This window comes from Brachypodium distachyon, chromosome 3, assembly GCF_000005505.3.
Source record: "Brachypodium distachyon strain Bd21 chromosome 3, Brachypodium_distachyon_v3.0, whole genome shotgun sequence".
NCBI lineage: Eukaryota > Viridiplantae > Streptophyta > Magnoliopsida > Poales > Poaceae > Brachypodium > Brachypodium distachyon.
Window position 1 is genome coordinate 52,680,431 of NC_016133.3, and position 18,942 is coordinate 52,699,372.

Here is an 18,942-nt window from a genome sequence, read left to right on the forward strand (position 1 = left end):
CCCACGACCGGCGACTCCGACTTCACTCAAGCAGACACAGAAGGGAACTCTGCAAGGCTAGAGCTCTGACACTATCTCTTCCACATAGATCGCTGCAAGGACAAACACAAAAGATCACAGACGGTCGACGCTGAAGACCACGCCGAGACCTTGCATCCCACGTCACCATTGTCGTCGCCGCACAAATCGCAACGCAACCACAAGCTTCCATCCACCAGACCCTCCAGCCGGTGTCAACTCCAAAGACGATGCCATCAATATGGGGAACGACGCCGAGCGCCGCCATCATCCGGTCAAGAAAACCTGAACCTGAGGTTTCCCCTGGAGCTCACAACGGGGATGGTTGGGGAGGCCCGCCAGGCCCAAAACAGGCCCGCGGCACCGAGGACGCCGCCTCGCGCCAACACCTCACCGAATCTGGCGCCGCCACCGAAGCAACGACGCCCCGACGGCCGCCATGTGCGTCGCCAGGCCCTGGGCACCTCCACACGTGCCATAGCGGCCTCCCGCGTGCCTCCCCTCGCGCCGCCGCGCCTCGACGGCCTCCCGCACCCCTCCACGCGGGCCGCCGCGCCCCGACGGCAAACCGCGTGCCTCCCCGCGCCCCGGGCGCACAAGAAGGCGAAAATCCGCCCCGCTCGCCACCTTCCCATGATGTGCCCGACTTCGCCGGCCCGTCCTCCGGCGGCGGCGATGCGGGGGAGGGATGATACGGGTGTGGGTGGCCCGATCTTTCGATGAGATTGGTAACTCTCGATTTGGGTAGGAGGTGACGTTGACGATCCGACTATGGCCTAGGAGGCAGCGCCTTAGCAATCGATACACCAACTCCAAAGGATTATTGATCACGCGGGGGCACGATCAACCTGACCACGAAGGTCTTTGTTCCTGCAAGCAATCGAAGAACAAGCAAGAACAAGATAAATAGCGGATGCAATCTAAAATTGCGAATATACTATATCAAACCAATGTCTCAACGAGACGATAAGTTGGGGTTCCGAAAGCGGTAAAACAGGTGGTCTAACCGACACACGCGATTACACGAAGTAGTAGCGATGGCTAACTTTTAACTAAACAAAACCCAAGGCTCCATAGGGGGGGCTCATGGGGTATAAATAGGAGGAGGGAGAGATATTTTCGTCCACCTTGAGTAAGGAGGTCGAAATCCAACTCTATATCTAACTTTCCTAACAAACTACAACTCTTTAGGAAACCGAAAAACAGATCCGTCAGCTTGTTTTGTCCTCCACGGTCAGCACGAGTCGAATCTCTTGATGGGGCCAGATCCGTTGGAAAGGTCTTGTAATTACCTTTCCAACAAGTACTTGTTTGCTTGATTTGGACTCCGGATGCGGCCTGGGTGATTAAAACAAATTCGGGTCTCCTGGCAGCTCGGACCCGAATCGGATTCAACTTTAATTCGTGATATCTTTCTCTAGCAAGCTCCGAATCATGTGCCGTTTGATTTGTTGGAAAGTACACTTGAAATCCTTCCCTCTCAGCTGTATGAATGCTTGATTCTTGTTGGCCCTCCCGTTCGCCTCCATCGTATCTCATCTTGACTTTGGACTTGAAAAGCTCGACAAGATGCCTACGTAATAAAATGAGACAAGATAGTAGTAACTCCGCCTCTTCATAAATATGACAATGAAAACAATTACTACTTGAATTCACCTGATTATAAATCTTGTCAAATATTATAGAACTGAGGGTACCAAAGGTCGTATCCATGGTTAGCATGTCCATATCAAGGGAGGAGGAGGGGAGGTACGGCCGGCGGCGAGGGTTTCCCCCGGGTTGCCAGAGGAGGGGGGCTTGATGTTATCAGGACACAAGATGGATGCGCATAAGCATATAGTCATAGGAGCATACACACACACTGACCCAAGCGCAAGACGCATGGATCTCACCTGCAAGCGCTAGGAGGACACTATTCAGGAGCACCAAAGGATAAATTGGATCCGTTTCAAAAAAAAAAGAAAAAGAAAAGAAAAACAAAAAGAGAGGATAAATTAGACAGGACCAGGACGGTCGTGAAAAGAACACAAACACGCATGGTTGCCGTCCGGCGTGCTTTTTACCTCTTTGGTTCCGCACAAAGCCTTGTGCGGTGGAGCAAACAACAATGGACTTTGTTGCCTAATTTTCAAGCGCTCTATGATGTCACTGTGCCCTAAAGAGGAGGCAGAGTTGAGAGCTGAGAGCAGAAGCAGCATACTCCCGTTCCAAATGCCTGGTGTGGTGTGCTCTGCTCATCTCCCAGCTCGCATCTCATACGTACTACGATACGAGTAATGTACGCTATACGCACGGAGGGGCACTTTTAGTCTCGCAGATGACATAATACTCCGTTGGTCCGAAGAGAAATTCATGTGAGTACGCAAAGTTCGAAAGTTGGTTGCGCCAATAGGGTACACCCAAAGTTGTCCCTCTCACCATCATGTGGGTTCCTACCAACTAATGCATGAGCTCGCTTCTTGCTTGTTAAACTGGTGGGCTCGCAGTTGTAGCCACGGGAAGTTGGTACGTAGCCACGTAGGTTCGATTAACCAAAACGTTACTCCCTCTAATATTAAATTTTTGACTCAAATTTGTCCAAATATCGATGTATCTATTTTTAAAAAACGTCTAGATTTAGGATCGGAGGGAGTAATCAATACTGAAAGCTAACTAGTAGCATGGTTATAACAAGGATCTGTGCTTCATGGAGCTTCTTTATACGAATAACTAGTAAGGCGAAATCCAATTGAATGTATACGCTCAATTGTATTCTCTCCGGGCAAGTTGCGTATTTTCTCCGTTCACACATAAGTGTCTTCTAGGTTTTGTTCTAAGTCAAAACAATTTAAGTTTGGCCAACATTTTTGAAAAAAAAAAGCAGCACATGTTATATCAAATCAATATATTATGAAACTACATTTTAAAACAGATCTAATGGTACTAGTTTAGTGTCATAAATGTTACTATGTTTTCTAATAAAATAGATCAAACTTTTTATTTTAATAGATTTGACTTAGAACAATACCTAAAAATACACTTATATGTGAACCGAGGGAGCAGAACCTTGGCACATGCATATGTCTAGTAGGCCATACAATTACCAATCATCCACTTAGTGCAATTATTCATGACCGTGGCCGAGGACCAGCTAGCTAGGTACGTCGTGCTCCTAGCACTAGTAGGCAGTATGCACCAACCACGACAGTTAATTTCAGGCCAAATCACCCATAAATTAAGGTCCAATCAAAGATACGATTTTTCACCGACCATGGATAAGTGCACCTGGCTAATGAGATATGAGGGGGTAGATCTGTGGTTCTGATCACAAACATTAGCTTCTCTAGTTTCACCTTTCCTGAAGTGCAGATGGATACAGATCAAGAACAGGTATGGATTCAAAAGGCTACTCTCATGCCATATAGGCAATCATAATGTAGGCAAATGCCACCAAAACATTCCAAGAGAGCAAAGGGATGATGAAGAACCGGTTCTAGAGGCAGGACAAGCCTTATCTTTTCCCTTGGCCGTCTCGTCTGTCTCGTTTGTGCTTCGCATCTATGCCCCGACCGTGCGTGGTGCGCCTCGCTCCTTCGGTCTGATAGTAGTCACCAGTGCTGTGCCAAATCAAGACACACCCCTTCCTGAAAAGGAGAGGAAAATAAATTAACCAGTGTTTTAAGCAACCCTGTACTTAGGCAATTATACTAGCTATCCTTTGTGGCAGAAGAGCATTATACATTTAGTTATACAATTCTCTTCTTTTTTGGCAAAAGATGGTAGTAGTAGAAGTTTATGCTGATCTGATCAATCCTGCAGTTGCACACGGCCAAAGAGCAGCAGCAGCAGCAGCAGTACAGTCCGTAACGAATGCACTGCAAACACAATAAATGGGTAATCAATAGGGATGTCGTGGGCAGAGGTAAGTGTCGTGCAAAGGTACCACTACTCCAGTATGTATACACTGGTACATACTAGATGCTGTCATACATACGTACTACGTATTGAACGATCGATACACGCACGCACAGAGCCAGTACAGAGGTAAATTGGGAAAGGATGGATGCAATTCAGGACGTACTAGGTAGCCCTCGCTGCTACTGTTTGCTCAAAACCGTAGCTCGTAGGTCCCGTGGCAACGCAGCAAGCGTCCGAGAACAACATCATTTGCAGCCTTGCAGGCAAGAGAGAGCACCCCGCTGTGCAGGCCCGGGACGAGGGGCAACGCTTGCCTCTGCTTGCGCTGCACACGTGCTGCGTCCTTCTTGCCCGTCTCGTTCTCCCGGGCCATCATTTTGCTGTCCCAGTATCCGGCATATCCTCATCAAGTTTGTACATGTCAAAAGTCACGCCCATGTTAGCATGTTGCATTTGCTCTCCACATGTACAGAACAAGCACGATCATCCTACGCAAGAATGCTGATGAGGATAGTCTCAGAGATCAGATCGTCCAGATCCTATCGTGTTAATTTTTGTCCTAATTAAGGGCAGCAGTACACTGTCAGATGCTAGGGGGAAAAACCAGCAGGGACCGGTTTTTTCGGTGCTTGTAGTGCACAATCGTGACAAATTCTGGGAATTTGACATGCAAATGAAACCAAGATTTCAAAACCGCCTGCAGCAGGCTACGGCAACACATGTACAGGAACAACCGCTTCCTCTACTCTCTCCTCGCACGCCAACAGAAGAAAGCTAAAGGCCATATGGCCGCATGGTAAATGGTAGTACTACACACAAACTAGTAAACTATAGGAAAACAGGTTCTGCGATCAGTAGTAGTACTGCAGCAGCAGCAGTAGTATTATATTTATGATTTATCCCATAGGACATACTTATAATTAGGCAACGGAGCGTGCTGGAATCAAAATGGAGAAATGAATAAGTTTTACCTCTGCAACCGTGCTGCTGGCACAGCAGAAGAGAGTACCGGGAAGCCTTTTTCTTTTCTCTCAGTGCCTGTGCTCTAGTGTCCAGTACCTCCGCTGGTTCTCTTCCTCATCATCTTTAAACACACACGGTTACAGTCGCCGCTGTTCCCTTTTCCCGGATCCCCGAGCTGCGCAGCTCGCCTTCAGTGACACTTCTCCTCCAGTTCTCCCTCAAGCTCTGCTCCCTTTTCTTTCCCGCGTGCTTTCTTTCTGTCGCTTCACTGCCATCTTTTGCTTTCTCCCGCTGCTGATCAAAGGAGGTTTCGAACTTAACCCCAAGGTGTTGTCCTCTGTATCTTTTGCTTGGTCTTCTCTTGCGGCAATGGCTGGGGGCCTTGAGGGGAGGAGCTCTGCGACTAGAGGAGTTGAGCAGGTAAGCAGCAACAAGTAATTTGTCATGCATTCTCTTTTAAAGCACTGTGGTCTCTTTTATGTGCATAATGGTTCTTCTTTGGCGGCCTGTAATTTCACTACGTTCGTTAACATGGATGGATCTGTTCTCCCGATGTTTCTCCTGGGCCAATAAATACTTTGCATTTCACGGAAGAAAAAGGAACAACATTGAACATCATGATCCGTGGTTCTCTTGGACTGCTCTCGTTGTAAAGCTTGACGCCCACAATTTTCCCTCCATTTTGAAATGTCGAAGCACATGTCATATTGTCATTTGCTGTCATGCCTGTCCAAACTCCGATTTGCATACGGTAGCTCATTTAGTATTTTCTTGCCTGGGCCATTTTGTGTTCACTTTACGAGAAATAGCAATGCTGGAAAAGTAACATCTTTGGAGTTTTCAGTTACATGGTTTAATAGATTAGTTCTTTCCTTCAGGCCATAGTTGCTCTGAAGAAGGGCGCACATCTACTGAAATGTGGGAAGAGAGGGAAGCCCAAGTTCTGCCCTTTCAAGCTATCTTCTGTGAGTAGCTCTTTTGTCACTCTAATTATGCTTAACTGAATGCTACAAGATTACAGTTTTACACGTTCTTTCACTTCCCTAATAGATTCATAACTTGTACGATGCAACCTGGCGACACCTAGAGACATGTAGCTCCTAAAAAATTAAAATTGAACACAGAAATGTAGTGATAGCTAACAATGCTGTGCAGTGCTCCAGATTTCTAATGACCAGCCCTATGGGAAATTTGGTCATTCATGTTAAGCTCAATGATCCAGAACATTTTTATACAAAGCACTGAAGTACATATTTATTTACTTTGAATATTTTCTATATCAAAAAATTCGCATAATAGATAATCACTCAAACACTGAAATTGAACACATACAGAAATTAATTCACATGAAACTCATACCTACGTAAATTAACTGATAGTCAAGCTATTGTTTTAGACTCCAAGGCTTTCTCAGTGTCCTCATACCACAGGCCACTCCAATGATCCACCTGTCCTCAGTCTATCCTGCTCCTTCATGCCCTGTTACTGATGACAGACAAACCAAATGTGAACATCTTACATGATATATTTATAATTATGCATACAGTTATGCTAATCATTATCTAAAAGAAATACAGTTACGCTAATAGATAAACTCCAAATCTAGCTTCCAGGATCGGCCATATATTCACTGTTTTCATACCAGGACTGCAATTGTACTGAAGCTTGTAAGAGAATTCAGGCATACAAGAGAAAATGCTTCTCAGACTAGTACGACAAGACCTGAAGTTTGAACAATAAATGTTCTAATAGTATAAAATTAATGTTCTCCAGTCTCCACTTCTCCCCGTTACCCATAGAACAGACATTTGAAGTAAGTTATCATTAGTTCGTACTCCCTCCTTACCATGTTATAAGGCATGCGGTTTTTTCCTAAGTCAAATCTTTTCAAGTTTGACCAAGTTTATAGGACAAAGTTTGAACATCTAAAATACCAAATAAATATATTATGATTTTATTAGTTGACTTATAAGATCTTCCTAAAGAGTTCCTCACCAAAAAACAATCATCCTAAAGAGTTGACCCATAACTGCATTGATTCTCATATGCAGCAAGCTGTGCTACGCTACGCAACCATCCAGCATTTCCAAATTCATAATATCCAGTTTGATATAGGTTTCCCAAGTTCTGGATTCTGAACTTCTGAATAACAGCAACATAAGTTTTTTATGTTTGCAGGATGAAAAAATGCTAATATGGTACTCCAAAGAGAGGGAAAAACATTTGAGCTTGAGTTACGTGTCGAGTGTAGTTCTCGGACAGAAAACAGTAAGCAGTTTCTTTTCCCAAACACATACTATTATTATTTACCCATATTCTAAGAATGTGGTATTGTTATTGTACAGACAAAACTTTTGCGCCTGCATTGGCCAGAAAAGGAATCTCACTCCTTGTCAATCATATACAAGAATGGTCAATGCTCACTGGACTTGGTATTTCATTATTAAGCCTTATACTATTGAGTTTAGAATTTCTTTAATACTCGTATTACTGCCTTTCTAACATTCATTTACAATCATGTCTACCAGATCTGCAAAGATAGGGAGCAAGTGGAATGTTGGTATCTAGGCCTAACAGCCTTACTATCAGCACTATACAGTCCTCTTCTTTTGGTTGATTCAACAAGCAGCCGTCGGATAAACAGTTGCACAAGTAGCCCTCCAAGCTATATTCAGCAAAAGAGCAGGCTATTTTCAGTGCATGACACAAGAAAGTTCACACAGGTTTGTTTTGGAACACAAGCATGCCGTGATTTCTATTTGAGATCATGATAATTTTGTCCAAGTACGAGTTCGACATGACTCATGAATTTTCCTAGATTACAAATAATCTAGTGATTTCTAATCAGCTGTTGTCCGCTGCAAGGAAATTACCAAATTGATGAGGACAACATGTTAGGCTGTGTTAAATTACGGCCATTTGATTAGTTTTCTCAATGTGACAATAATAAAACTTTAAAACACTCTACATTAGATGAAACCCAAACAACAACAATAATACACTTTGTGCACTATTAGATGAAACCCAAACAACAACAATAATACACTTTGTGCACTATTAGATGAAACCCAAACAACAACAATAATAAGGCAATACATCTGATGATTGGTTGTATTGTCTTATTCACATAGTATTTTCATTCCTAACTACAAATATAACGTATGAACTTATCTAGTTAATTTATTCATGAAGGTACACTCACTATATGGCAGTCCTAGGTTGATACAGAACAAATTATCAAAGAGCAATCTGGACTGCTCAGAACCATTTGTCTCTCCAAGGCAGAGAACATGGTCAGACCTAGATTTCTACATGGAAAAGTTTACTCCGGAAATGATAAATAGAGTTAAAAACAGTTTCCAGGATCTAACGGTTGCTGACACAATTAAGGAGCAAGGAATTACCCAGATGCCTAAGCTGAAACCATCTGAAGGATCACACGTGGCATATGGAACAGATTCTCTGAAGGACATCTTTGTCTGGGGAGATGTTCTTGGCAGTGTGTTAGATGACAGAGACACATCAAAAGCCAACGTTTCACTTCCAAGGTTATTGAACTCAACACAGATTCTTGATGTGCAGAATGTCTCCTGTGGAGAGAAACATGCGGCAATAGTTACTAAGCAAGGGGAGGTCTTTTCCTGGGGTAAGGAGGATGGTGGGAGATTGGGACACAAAGTGAGTGTCGGTGTCTTGCATCCTAAGATTATCGAGTCTCTTGCTTTTACCCATGTGAAGGCTATTGCATTTGGGGCAAAGCACACCTGTGCACTTGCGATTTCAGGAGAACTTTTTGAGTGGGGTGAAGGGACACACAGCTTGGGTGTGTGGGATGATCAGTGTCAAAGAAGCCAATGGTACCCACACAAATTGTTTGGTCCTTTGGAAGGCGTATCTGTGGTGAAGATGGCATGTGGCCAATGGCACACGGCTATCATATCTTCCTCTGGTCAGCTGTTTACATATGGCGATGGAACATTTGGTGTTCTTGGACATGGCGACACAAGTAGCGTTGCTCGTCCCAAAGAAGTAGAATCTCTGAAAGGGTTAAGAGTCAAGGCTGTCGCGTGCGGGCCATGGCATACAGCTGCCATTGTGGAAATATTAGGCACTGTCAAGAGCAATGCTCCTAGTGGGAAGCTGTTCACTTGGGGTGATGCGGATAGAGGGAAGCTGGGTCATAGTGATAAAGAATCAAAGCTTGTACCAACCTGTGTCAAGGCACTCACTGATTCTGATTTTGCTCAGGTATCCTGTGCGAAGGCATTAACAGTCGCACTTACAATAACTGGTGTTGTTTTTACCATTGGAAGCAAGGAACACGGACAATTAGGGAGCCACCGATTAGATGATTCATCTATTTGTTCAGTTGAAGGGCCTCTTAAGACTGAGTTTGTCAGAGAGATATCATCTGGCTCTTCCCATGTTGCAGTTTTGACAATGAACGGAAAGGTATTTACGTGGGGCAAAGGCACAGAAGGTCAACTTGGTTTAGGCAACTATGTTGACAGGAGCTCCCCAACTCTAGTGGAGGCCTTGGAAGATAAGCAAGTGGACAGTATAGCTTGCGGTTCCAATTTTACCGTGGCAGTTTGTTTACATAGGTCAATCTCAGGCAAGGATCAATCTGTATGCAGCAGGTGCCGGTTGTCTTTTAGCTTTGCAAGGAAGAAGCACAACTGCTACAACTGTGGTTCCATGTTCTGCAATTCCTGCAGCAACAACAAGGTTTCAAGGGCAGCTCTTGGACCAGATAGGAACAAAAGGTACCGTGTTTGTGATGCATGTTTCACTCAACTGCAGAAAAATGAAGAATGTGGCACAGTAAGTTCACGACTGACTATCGAAAAGGAAGAGGCATTTCCAACAGAAATAAGAGCATATACACCAAAGTTGTCACGTATATTCAAGGAAGCAAATTCCATAATGGAAAAAATGGCATTGGCACAAGGTTACCATCAGAGAAATCAGGACTTGGCTGCCCCAGATCAATTGAGAATACAGAGATGGGGGCAAGTAGAGTGCCCCAGTCAATTTAGATGTGCACGCAATAGCATTCCATGCTGTTCTACATCAAAGGAACAGACAGTTGATGAATCAGTGCCCGCCAAAAGTGCCCAATCAGCTAGTAGTTTGAAAGCAGAACTAGATTCGACGGAAAAGATATTACTAGAAGAGGTGAAACAACTTCAAGCACATGTAATTCATTTAAACACTTTTGTCTGTAATGTTGGGCTTCTGTTGAACTCCTTTAAATCATATACTTTAGTAACTACTGTGCTGTCTTATTTTTTATTCTAAGCTGGAATGAACTGATAGCAGAATAATTGTTTTCTTCTTATCTAAGCAGGTGACCACCCTTACAGAACAATGCCGTTATAGGAGCCTGAAGGTTCAGCTGTGCAAACAAAAAGTCGAGGAAACCTGGCTGATTGTCAGGGATGAAGCAGCAAAGTGCAAAGCTGCAAAAGAAATAATAAAGGTTTTAACCAATCAGGTATAAGTATGACCTATGTCAATCCTCAACCTATTTAGAAATCGAAATTGTCAGACTACTTATGCAAAATAAGTTGTCTTCTGCAGAGGAATATTTTGTCAAGGAAGATTTTAGTTGGTAAGCATTCATACAGCTCCGAAACTGTACCTAGCCACATGACCATTGGACAACCAGTAAAAGCAGAACTACCAGACCCACCGGACAAACACCCTGTCATTGGCAAATTTCGACGGCTGAGCAGCATCAGGGATCATCATCGAAACGGCAGAGGAACATACAACGCCAGCAATATTTATGCTGAGGAGGCAGATGCCACTATTCCTCCTATTGATTCCAATGGTGTGGTCGAGCAAATCGAGCGTGGAGTATACGTAACCATCGTCACATCCCCCAGTGGCAACAAGGGCATCAAGCGCATCCGGTTCAGGTGAAGTCCCCCAAAGCCTTGATGCTACTCATCGGTTGTCACACAAATGTTCTAAATAATTTATTTTTGAAATAACTTGCTCTTCTGATCAATCGTGCAGCCGGAAGCACTTTGGTGAGAAGGAAGCACAAAAATGGTGGGAAGCAAACGAGAGCAGAGTGTTCAAAAAGTACAGCAGCATGGAGAAAATGACGGAGTAACCAGCTGCTACATTGTAGTAAGGGATTCCAAATAGTAGTAGTAGTAAATACACTGAAATATGCTACTGCTCAGTAAAAGACGTAGCAGAGCATATGGAATGATGTGAGCAAAGGAATTCAGGAACCATCCTTTGCTCCCTAGGAAGCAGGCAGTTTGGATAACTGCATTTTCAACATTTGCAGTTCCTCTGCAGAAATAGGAGTAGGCCCCCATGATTAACGCTACACAGTTGTACAGAAGTTTGAGTTGGATTAGGGTTAGGTCAGGATCCGATCATTCAGAATTCGGATGTATTCGTAAATTCGTAGTGTGGATTGCCTTCCTGATCGGAGTCAAACTCAAACAGCGCAAGAGCGAAGACATACCAGAACGGATGCTGTCGTTGAAGCTGCCTGCGCACTTCCCCGTGTTTGGTTGGACAGGAACAATGGCGACTTGGCGTGGCGAGGGCTATCGCTGAAGCTGCCTGCGAGCTTCCCTGCCCCGGGGCGATGCCTCTCCCCTCCCCGTCATCTGCCGCATCTCCGCCGCCGCCGCCGCCGCCGCCGCCGCTCCCCCCCGCCCCCCCTTGTGCTGCCGAAACGAAATTGTGTATCGGCAGCACGAAACTGTACTACCCCGCGCGTCCTTTGCACCCGCCGCCGCCAGCCGCGCGAGCCCCCACCATTGGTCGGGATGCACCCTGTCATCCCCGCCTCGCAGGCCTTCATCCTTTTCGAGCCCCCGCTATTGGTCGGGATGCCGAATTTGAGAGGGGAGGTAGGGGCACCCGAGCCAATTTTTTGGTGTGCTCCTCTGTGTTCAAGCCTGAAGGGAAAGTTTCAATTGTACTTGTACAAGATGAAAGTTGACCGGATGCAGCTTATGGCCAAGTGAACCAAATCAAAGTTATCATATTGTACTGTACTTCAGATTTACAGAGCATTCGACGTTTTGTTCGTCTTCTGCCCATCATATCTTTTACAGAATGCTGACTAGAGAGTGAAACAAGCCTAGCTTACATATAGTTAGACTATGACAACCCTCTCAGACCGGTTGATACAGGCAACAACCACTGAACCCTGAGCCTCCCGATTCGGGGGAAAATTGCAGACACACGCTGCAGAAAAGAAAAACAGGGATACTAATACGGATTCCAACTATATATTCACGAGCAAGAACCAGAATTGCTCAATCTAACGTGGCTTCTAGCTGCTTCCCACTGCAGATCATCTCTCTGGACCAGCTGAAGATATCAGAGCAAAACTAGCAAACATCTAAAATTGTGAGGAGCGTGTGGTGGCTCCCCCCGGCTGTCACAAGCACAGCCTTGTCAACTCACCGTCTGCCTCCTCCCTGGGCGCCTCTGATCGCGGCGACTCGCTCTCGGCGGCGCATCTCTTGTATGGCACAAAACCTCTCTGCAGGCTGACAGAAACCGAGCTCTCGCACTTTGTTAACCGCGGTAGGGGAGTTGTGTCGCTCTCGCTGCTGTTTCCTCGCCCGCGAGAGTCGGCAGCTTCTGAATTCTGAGCTGCTGCTGATCCGGGGGCCGTGTTCGAGCCTGTCCAGGATCCTTCTCTCTGTGTGACCTTGTTGTCTGCAGCCGTTGAATGATGGCGGAGTTGCTGGTTTGGAGCCATGGCCTGCTGGTAGAACAGCGCGCCAGGCAGGGCCCCGTTGTAGCTGAACCATGGCATGGCAGACTGCGTGGTGAAACCATCCGATGGCTGAGGGACGAAATACACGAACTGCTGCATGCTGCTCGGCCATGGATTCCATGATCCTCCTTCTGTGGCGCCAACAGATGGTACGCTTCTGCTTCTTTGCGTAGCTGTCTCGGCTGAAGCTTCCGTTCCCAGGTCTCCGCCGTTATGCAGGGTCCCGGTGCTGGTGTTCGGCTTCTGACATGAATCCTTCAGCACGACGCTCTTGCCAAATAGCTTAAGGACTGATGTCTCTGATCCTGTATATGACGCTTCTTTGACATCACCGTTTGAAATTCGTTCTGACGCCTGAAATTGACATTCCAGAAACAAGTTTTAATTCAAAGGTGGCAATTATGTTAAAGCAGATCACATTGTCACTAGTAAATCAGCATATAAACATACCATGTTTCCTTAATTTCATATACAGACGTCTAAAATTGGTTATCTTCTGAAAAGTGATGCCAGTACTACTACGAGTACTTGTTTATGGCTGCATATGGTGTGCAGTCTCTGTTGTCTGAAACGATCCATCGTTACATTCAGACAAATTCAGTTCCTATTGAGGTCAGAATTTATTTCTTATTTTTCCATGGTTAAATTGATAGACTACCTAGTTCATTATCCACCATTTTTTATATTGCTACCTTGATAGAGTATTGGCCATCACATGTCCCTAACAAATTGGAAGAGCACATTCCAAGGAAGTGTCTATTTTTAGGTCGACCAATTTTATTTTATTTTGTTTCTAAAGCTAAGGGCGTTTAGCTCTTTATCGAACACAAATGATTAGTTGCACAATTTTTAAATTTGCGGTCAATTTTACCTTGTGTTTCTAGAACTACAGTTACACATAAATTTTGTGCAACTTTAAACGTATAAACTTTGACAGACTTAGAAACACTCGCACTACTTCGAAACAGCAAATCCGAAATAATACCTTGGTTTTTGGCACCTGCAGACCCAATTCGTCAGTTGCGATGCTTGACGAGAAGCACCCGTCCACCGACGAGCCGTAGACGTTGTTGTTCCCATGTTCATCCGAACCAGCGGCCGATGGGAGCGGCGACCTGCTGCCGTTGGAGTTGTTGGAGAACCCGCCGCCCAAGACGGACGTCGGCGACCCGTCCTCCTGCTCGCACATGGACTGCATCCGCACGGGAGGGGGCCTCTCCAGCTGCGTGAGCCCCGTGACGCCGTGCTTGCTGGCCGCCGGTGCGCCCTCGTCCGCTTTGCGCGGGTACGGGTGCGCCGGTTTCCTCTTCGGCCGCGGCGGGGGGATCTGGATCGCCGCCGCCGCGACGCTGCCCGAGCCGCCGCCGCTGCTCCCCGACGATTCTTTCGTGACCTGCAGAGCACCACGGTAAAATCCGGGCATCAGGAATCCCGTAATACTCCACTACTGAAATCCAGATAGATGGGAGAATCCGTATACACGAGGGAAGTGGAAGAGACAAGTAGTACCTTGGAGAAGAACTTCTGCGCGTGGCTCCGTATTTGCACGGCGGTCTTGGTGCCTATGTGCTCTGCACGCACGGAGGGAGAAGAGATTGTTTAGTTCAGGTGAACGGACGAATGAACCCTGCGTGTGAATTAATTAAGCTCTCTTTCGCGTATGCGGACCTTGGATACGGCGCCAGGCGCGGCCGTGTAACTGAAGGGCCTCCAAGAACCGCTTGTGCTCTTCCTCGGTCCACTTCTCCCGCTGCTTCGTGATCGTGTAAGGCTTGCGTGCCTGGTGGTGGAGGGGCAAAGCGTGGAGACAAAGAAATTTTTAGGCCGGGGGTCGCGGTTGAAGGCAAAGGCAGGCAAAGATTGCCGGTCGGGGTTGTACCTTCGGTACGTGGTCTTCCCCTGACAAATCCATGTCGTCGGAATTCAGATGGTTCTTGCGATGATGATCCACGGTGTTCTCGCCACCGGCAGCACGATGAGCGACGGCGTTTTCGTCGGTTGCCATCGCGTTCTCCTGCAAGGACGGACCGAGAAGAAGAAGACGAAAAATAAGCATCCCATAATTTGTTTCAGAGAACACCATTTCAGTCCCATCCACAAACGATCTCTCCCGGAGAAGAAACTCGACTGATATCAATGGATTACCTGCAAAGAGGCCATCTACAGTGTGCAAGAGCGAACTAATCCCCAAAACCAAATCACACTGCCCAAGGTCTCCACACCACCAAGACACAGACCGAGCACAGGAGAGGAGACGAGAGGCGGGGAGAAGAGACGAGACGGGAAGAAGAGAACGTTATACATAGGGCCCGGGGGAGGAGGGGAAGCGGAGAAAAAGAGCATGGGCCACGTCGGACGGGATTTTTCCGGGTTCCCTACTAGTCTCTCATGGCGAAGCTGCTTTTCTTCTCTCCTGGGCGCCTCGCGGTCCCGGAGAAATAGATAAATCCTTTGCCTGTGGGAAGAGAAGAGAACTCAGGGAAGCCGCTCGTTCTTGTGGCTGTGGCTCCTCCTCCGGTTCCGTCGCTGTCATGTGCCCCGAGTGCTCCATTAATTTCCTGAGCTGCGGTGAAAACTGCAGCCGCACCCCGCGGTAAAAAAAAAACAAAAAAAAAACGTGTGTGTAAAACTCGCCGTGCATGCAACGTGTGCTCGATCGCGAGGCGAGCGGGCGCGGAGTGTGGACCGGAGAAAATCACAGGGCCGCCTTAAACATAGGGCTCGATGCTCAATTCCGTCCGGTCGTTGGAGTACTTGGCAGCCTTGCAGAAGAATTGAGACACACAAGTAAGTATGTTCGCTCCTTTCGCTAGAAGAGGAAAAACAACGGTTCACAGCATAAAACGCCAGAGCCTTTTTCCTCCCCCCGTGAAAGAAAGAAAGAAAGAAATCTCCCCAAAAAACAGCGAAAATATCCCAGCCACTAAAAATCGGAGCACCACCGGAGGCGATGATGCGTTCCCGTGACAGTGACCGCGTGGACGGGATTAAAATAAGCGGGAGGGAAGGAGAGGATAACAAAAAGCGAGCGACGCAGGTGATCTTTTCCATTGCGCTTTATGACACGTCAACGGGGGATGGGCCTACCACTGGGCCGGGAAGAGGAGGCCGCCTCGGCTGCCCGACACGCGGCGTGGCGCTGGAAGAGGCAAGTAGCAGATAAACGTGGCTTTCGCGCTTGCCGCAAATGGGGCGGCTCCTGGCCACAAGCTGCTCTCTCTCTCTCTTTCTCGGGTCGGGTTGGCGCTACAAAAATCCCCCGAAATGTCCTGGCCATATGTTTCCCCGGGGGGCCTCTCCTGCCCCTCCCGCCTCACGTCGCGTGGCGTCGCCGCGTGAACCGTGATCCATCCATCCATCTCCAACACACGCAAACGCACACGCGACGCATACGAGTCTGCAAAGAGAAGCAGCATGTGGGGCCGCCGCCTTGAGAGTTGAGAGGGGAGCAGAAAAGGAACGAGAAAGGAAGGCGTTCGTGCTTGCAGTCCATGTCAGCAGATTGCTGTTGGTGGTGGTGTAGCGCGCTGCTGGCATTTCTGGATGGATAGGTGGTGGGTCCGCCGGACCTTTTGAGGCGATTTCTGTGGACCGATGAACGGACGGGAAGTGCCAAGGGCGACGAAGAAGGACGCCGGTGCACCTATAGCAGCCTGATACTAGTAGCTGTATCAGCAGCAAAGAGCAACCAGAAAAGTCTGTGCGTCTGCTCACTGCTTAGTGCTCCTTTTGATTCAAAAGAATGGAGTAGAAAATTTGGAGGGTTCTATTCTAAGAATTTTTTTCTTTATTTGCAGGATTTGAAATCATAGAAATATTTTTTATGTACTAGTTTGTATGCAATTCTTAACTTCGATGAGGTCCGATCTCATGAATTTTTTTTCTCTATGACAACAATCAGTAGCACATAATGCTTTAAGCAAATCCTATGTTTTTTCTATTCCTGTGGTGCAATCAAACAACTTCTACTGCACATTCTTGTACTTTGAATTTACATAAAGATTCAACATGCCGTGACATTCAAATCCTATGTTTTTTCTATTTATGTGTTTTTGAAATCCTGCAAATCAAAGAGGCCCTTAGTTTCGCACTCTTGCGCCCGAATTATAGTCTATACTAGAATGATATCCGCTACACAGTTGGGTTATTAATCACAGCTACTCTCTTTTTAATTCGTGTTATGAAATTCCATCAATTCTTAGCATGTACCGCCAAAAATGACTTCTTTGGCATGGCCATGGTCTCATGCATGCGTGTACTTCTAGATACTCATATCTGTCAAATTATGCCGGTTCCACGTCTCATCGCATGAGCTGGTGTGTTCGGAGAGGCACGATGATCAAACGAGGAACAGACGAACAGACAAATCGCTGAACTGCAAGAGCGTGTGCGTGCGGCGTGCTATGTGTGAAATCCTCTTCACTCCCTACAATCGACTTAGGTGAAAATCTGAAAATTCGCGTCGCCAGCCGTTGGATCCGAAACAGACGGCAGAGATTAGACCTGGGAAGCCGAGGCACAACTTAAACCCTTTTTACAGAAAACACCCTGGTAAAACTAGCATACCGAATTTGCACAGCCACGATTCGTCTTCTATCTTCACACCTCCTCAGATCTTCACAGCCGTGGGGAAATCGCTGTCCACCGGCCGCCAGCCCTCGACAAGGGCCGCCTCCCCTCCCTGGACCAGCGCCGGTTGCATGATCAGGACCTCCGCCACTCGTGTGCCATGGCCATCCGCAAGGCCCGTCCTTGAGTGCTCTCCCTCCGGCGGCCGTGAGCCATGGCCTTCCGCCGGCTCCGGCGGCAGTGTCGCAGTGAGCCTGAGCCACTGGCATCCGGTGGATCCGCCCATGATCCATCGCCTTCCACCGGCCATGAATCTCCCTCACAAGCACGCGTCACGACCCGGCCATATGGACATGCTTCGCCGATCAATCTGGATGGATAAGTACCAGCACGTGAAAATTGGACAGGGCATAATCTAGATTAATTTATTCACGAATTCACCAGCTCAATCAGAAGATCTTATGTACATCCACGATTTCAATCAATACAACGACAATACAACAATAGAAGAGAAGCAATCTGCCTGTACATCCATCAATCAAATACGGCAAAGCAAAACACGAGAACATTTTGTTCTTCAGCTACAGGAAAAGTAGACAGCAATTTCTGCAGCAAAGCAAAACAGCAAACCCATACACTGCAGCTTCTGAAGCTTCGAGTGGCCGTCACTTGCATCCAGGCCGCCATTGCATGGGGGCAGCGAGGTTGCCGTCGCGCGGGCAACCAACGTGGCCGCGGGGTCGCCGACGCATGAAGCCTGCACCGCGCCGCTGGGCCTCCGTCATGGAGGGGGGCCGTCTCGGAGTTAACCGTTGCCTGGGGAAGCACCAGGTCGCCGTCGCGGAGAGAGAGAGCATGCACCCGCGCGGCCGAGCTCCAGACCAGGGTCACCCGGCCGCCGGCGCTGGGAGAGGGAGGTCCGCAGGCGCTGGGAGAGGGCGGGTCGCCGACGCTGCTCCATGGCGTGGCGATTCCATCGCTGGTCGAGGGCAGGGGCGATTCCCATCGATTCCCCATGGCTGTGAAATTTGGATATGATAGTTTTAGCAGGGGGTTCTCTGTAAAAGGGGGTTTAAGTTGTGGCTCGGCTTCCACTTCTAATCTGTACCGTATGTTTCGGATCCAACGGCTGGTGACGCAAATTTTCAGATTTTCACCTGATATGTCCCCTTAGTCCCCTTTTTCTACAGCGACACTAATAAGATTTGTTAACGGGATCTAGGCGAATACTTGTGCATCTACACAACCTTTTTGCACAAGCTTAATCTTATTACCGTAAGACGGCATAGTTTTAGCACCGTACAACATCAGTTTGGCAGCCTATGGTTGTCGCCTTCACGAGGAGGATCCATAGATATTATGACACGAATGTCTCCCGTGTCATTCGGCAGGGGTGACGGATGATCATTTGTCGAAGTTGACAAAAGTTGTTGTAGTTGCTGTATCTTTGATACATTGAAATATTGACTTTTTCAATCACTTTGTTTATGATTTGATTATGTAATCTTGCTGAATTGGTGACGAAGACAGGGAACTCGGACGTACCCACGAATAAGTGAAAAACCGTGTGCACGTGCAATGTGAGAAATGCATCTTCACGTCTGAGCCCATGTAAAAGCATCCACACTATTTAGAAATACTGTCTCTATAAATGCCTCTAATGATTAGAGTCAGCCTCCAAGCATTGCAGCTCCCTGCCTCTAAGCTATAGAGGTAGAAAATGTCTCCTT

The 18,942-nt window shown here is 47.1% G+C and overlaps 2 protein-coding genes and 2 long non-coding RNA genes across 10 annotated transcripts; 1 reads left to right on the plus strand and 3 right to left on the minus strand.

The window, feature by feature from the left end:
• Positions 1-1,895: 1,895 nt before the first annotated feature.
• Positions 1,896-10,340, minus strand: LOC104583821. 5 transcript variants are annotated; one of them, XR_002964735.1, is made up of 9 exons: positions 10,243-10,340; positions 9,835-9,941; positions 9,462-9,675; positions 8,283-8,468; positions 6,238-6,363; positions 4,887-5,604; positions 3,738-3,872; positions 2,082-3,641; positions 1,896-1,910 (listed from the first exon to the last, which is right to left on the minus strand). It is a non-coding gene; the product is annotated as an uncharacterized LOC104583821 (long non-coding RNA). The 5 variants fall into 5 exon arrangements; XR_002964736.1 differs by lacking the exon at positions 10,243-10,340 and having other exon boundaries at positions 9,462-9,590; XR_002964737.1 differs by lacking the exons at positions 9,462-9,675; positions 10,243-10,340.
• Positions 5,166-11,340, plus strand: LOC100825305 (PH, RCC1 and FYVE domains-containing protein 1). Of its 3 annotated transcripts, none has more exons than XM_014901051.2 (9): positions 5,166-5,298; positions 5,757-5,843; positions 7,057-7,146; positions 7,224-7,310; positions 7,407-7,601; positions 8,071-10,077; positions 10,229-10,375; positions 10,462-10,802; positions 10,903-11,326. In XM_014901051.2, exons 1-9 carry the CDS (start codon positions 5,248-5,250, stop codon positions 11,000-11,002), a joined length of 3,105 nt encoding a protein of 1,034 aa, XP_014756537.1. In that variant the 5' UTR covers positions 5,166-5,247; the 3' UTR covers positions 11,003-11,326. The 3 variants fall into 3 exon arrangements, with proteins under 3 accessions (XP_014756537.1, XP_014756538.1, XP_024316784.1); XM_014901052.2 differs by having other exon boundaries at positions 8,071-10,056; XM_024461016.1 differs by lacking the exon at positions 5,166-5,298 and having other exon boundaries at positions 7,041-7,146; positions 10,903-11,340.
• A 536-nt stretch (positions 11,341-11,876) lies between these two features.
• LOC100829508 (myb-like protein H) lies at positions 11,877-15,070 on the minus strand. The gene is made up of 6 exons (XM_003572785.4): positions 14,789-15,070; positions 14,523-14,657; positions 14,312-14,423; positions 14,153-14,214; positions 13,629-14,036; positions 11,877-12,997 (listed from the first exon to the last, which is right to left on the minus strand). Exons 1-6 carry the CDS (start codon positions 14,801-14,803, stop codon positions 12,299-12,301), a joined length of 1,431 nt encoding a protein of 476 aa, XP_003572833.2. The 5' UTR covers positions 14,804-15,070; the 3' UTR covers positions 11,877-12,298.
• A 2,010-nt stretch (positions 15,071-17,080) lies between these two features.
• Positions 17,081-18,397, minus strand: LOC112271805. The gene is made up of 2 exons (XR_002965260.1): positions 17,849-18,397; positions 17,081-17,582 (listed from the first exon to the last, which is right to left on the minus strand). It is a non-coding gene; the product is annotated as an uncharacterized LOC112271805 (long non-coding RNA).
• Between the last annotated feature and the right edge of the window lie 545 nt (positions 18,398-18,942).

Coding starts and splice junctions, on each gene's coding strand:
- LOC100825305 (XM_014901051.2), top strand. CDS start 5,248: ATGGCTGGGGGCCTTGAGGGGAGGAGCTCTGCGACTAGAGGAGTTGAG. Junction 5,299..5,756: donor CGACTAGAGGAGTTGAGCAG/GTAAGCAGCAAC, acceptor TCTTTCCTTCAG/GCCATAGTTGCTCTGAAGAA. Junction 10,376..10,461: donor TAAAGGTTTTAACCAATCAG/GTATAAGTATGA, acceptor TGTCTTCTGCAG/AGGAATATTTTGTCAAGGAA.
- LOC100829508 (XM_003572785.4), bottom strand. Junction 14,424..14,522: donor GGGAAGACCACGTACCGAAG/GTACAACCCCGA, acceptor CTCCACCACCAG/GCACGCAAGCCTTACACGAT. Junction 12,998..13,628: donor TGCAGGTGCCAAAAACCAAG/GTATTATTTCGG, acceptor TGTCAATTTCAG/GCGTCAGAACGAATTTCAAA.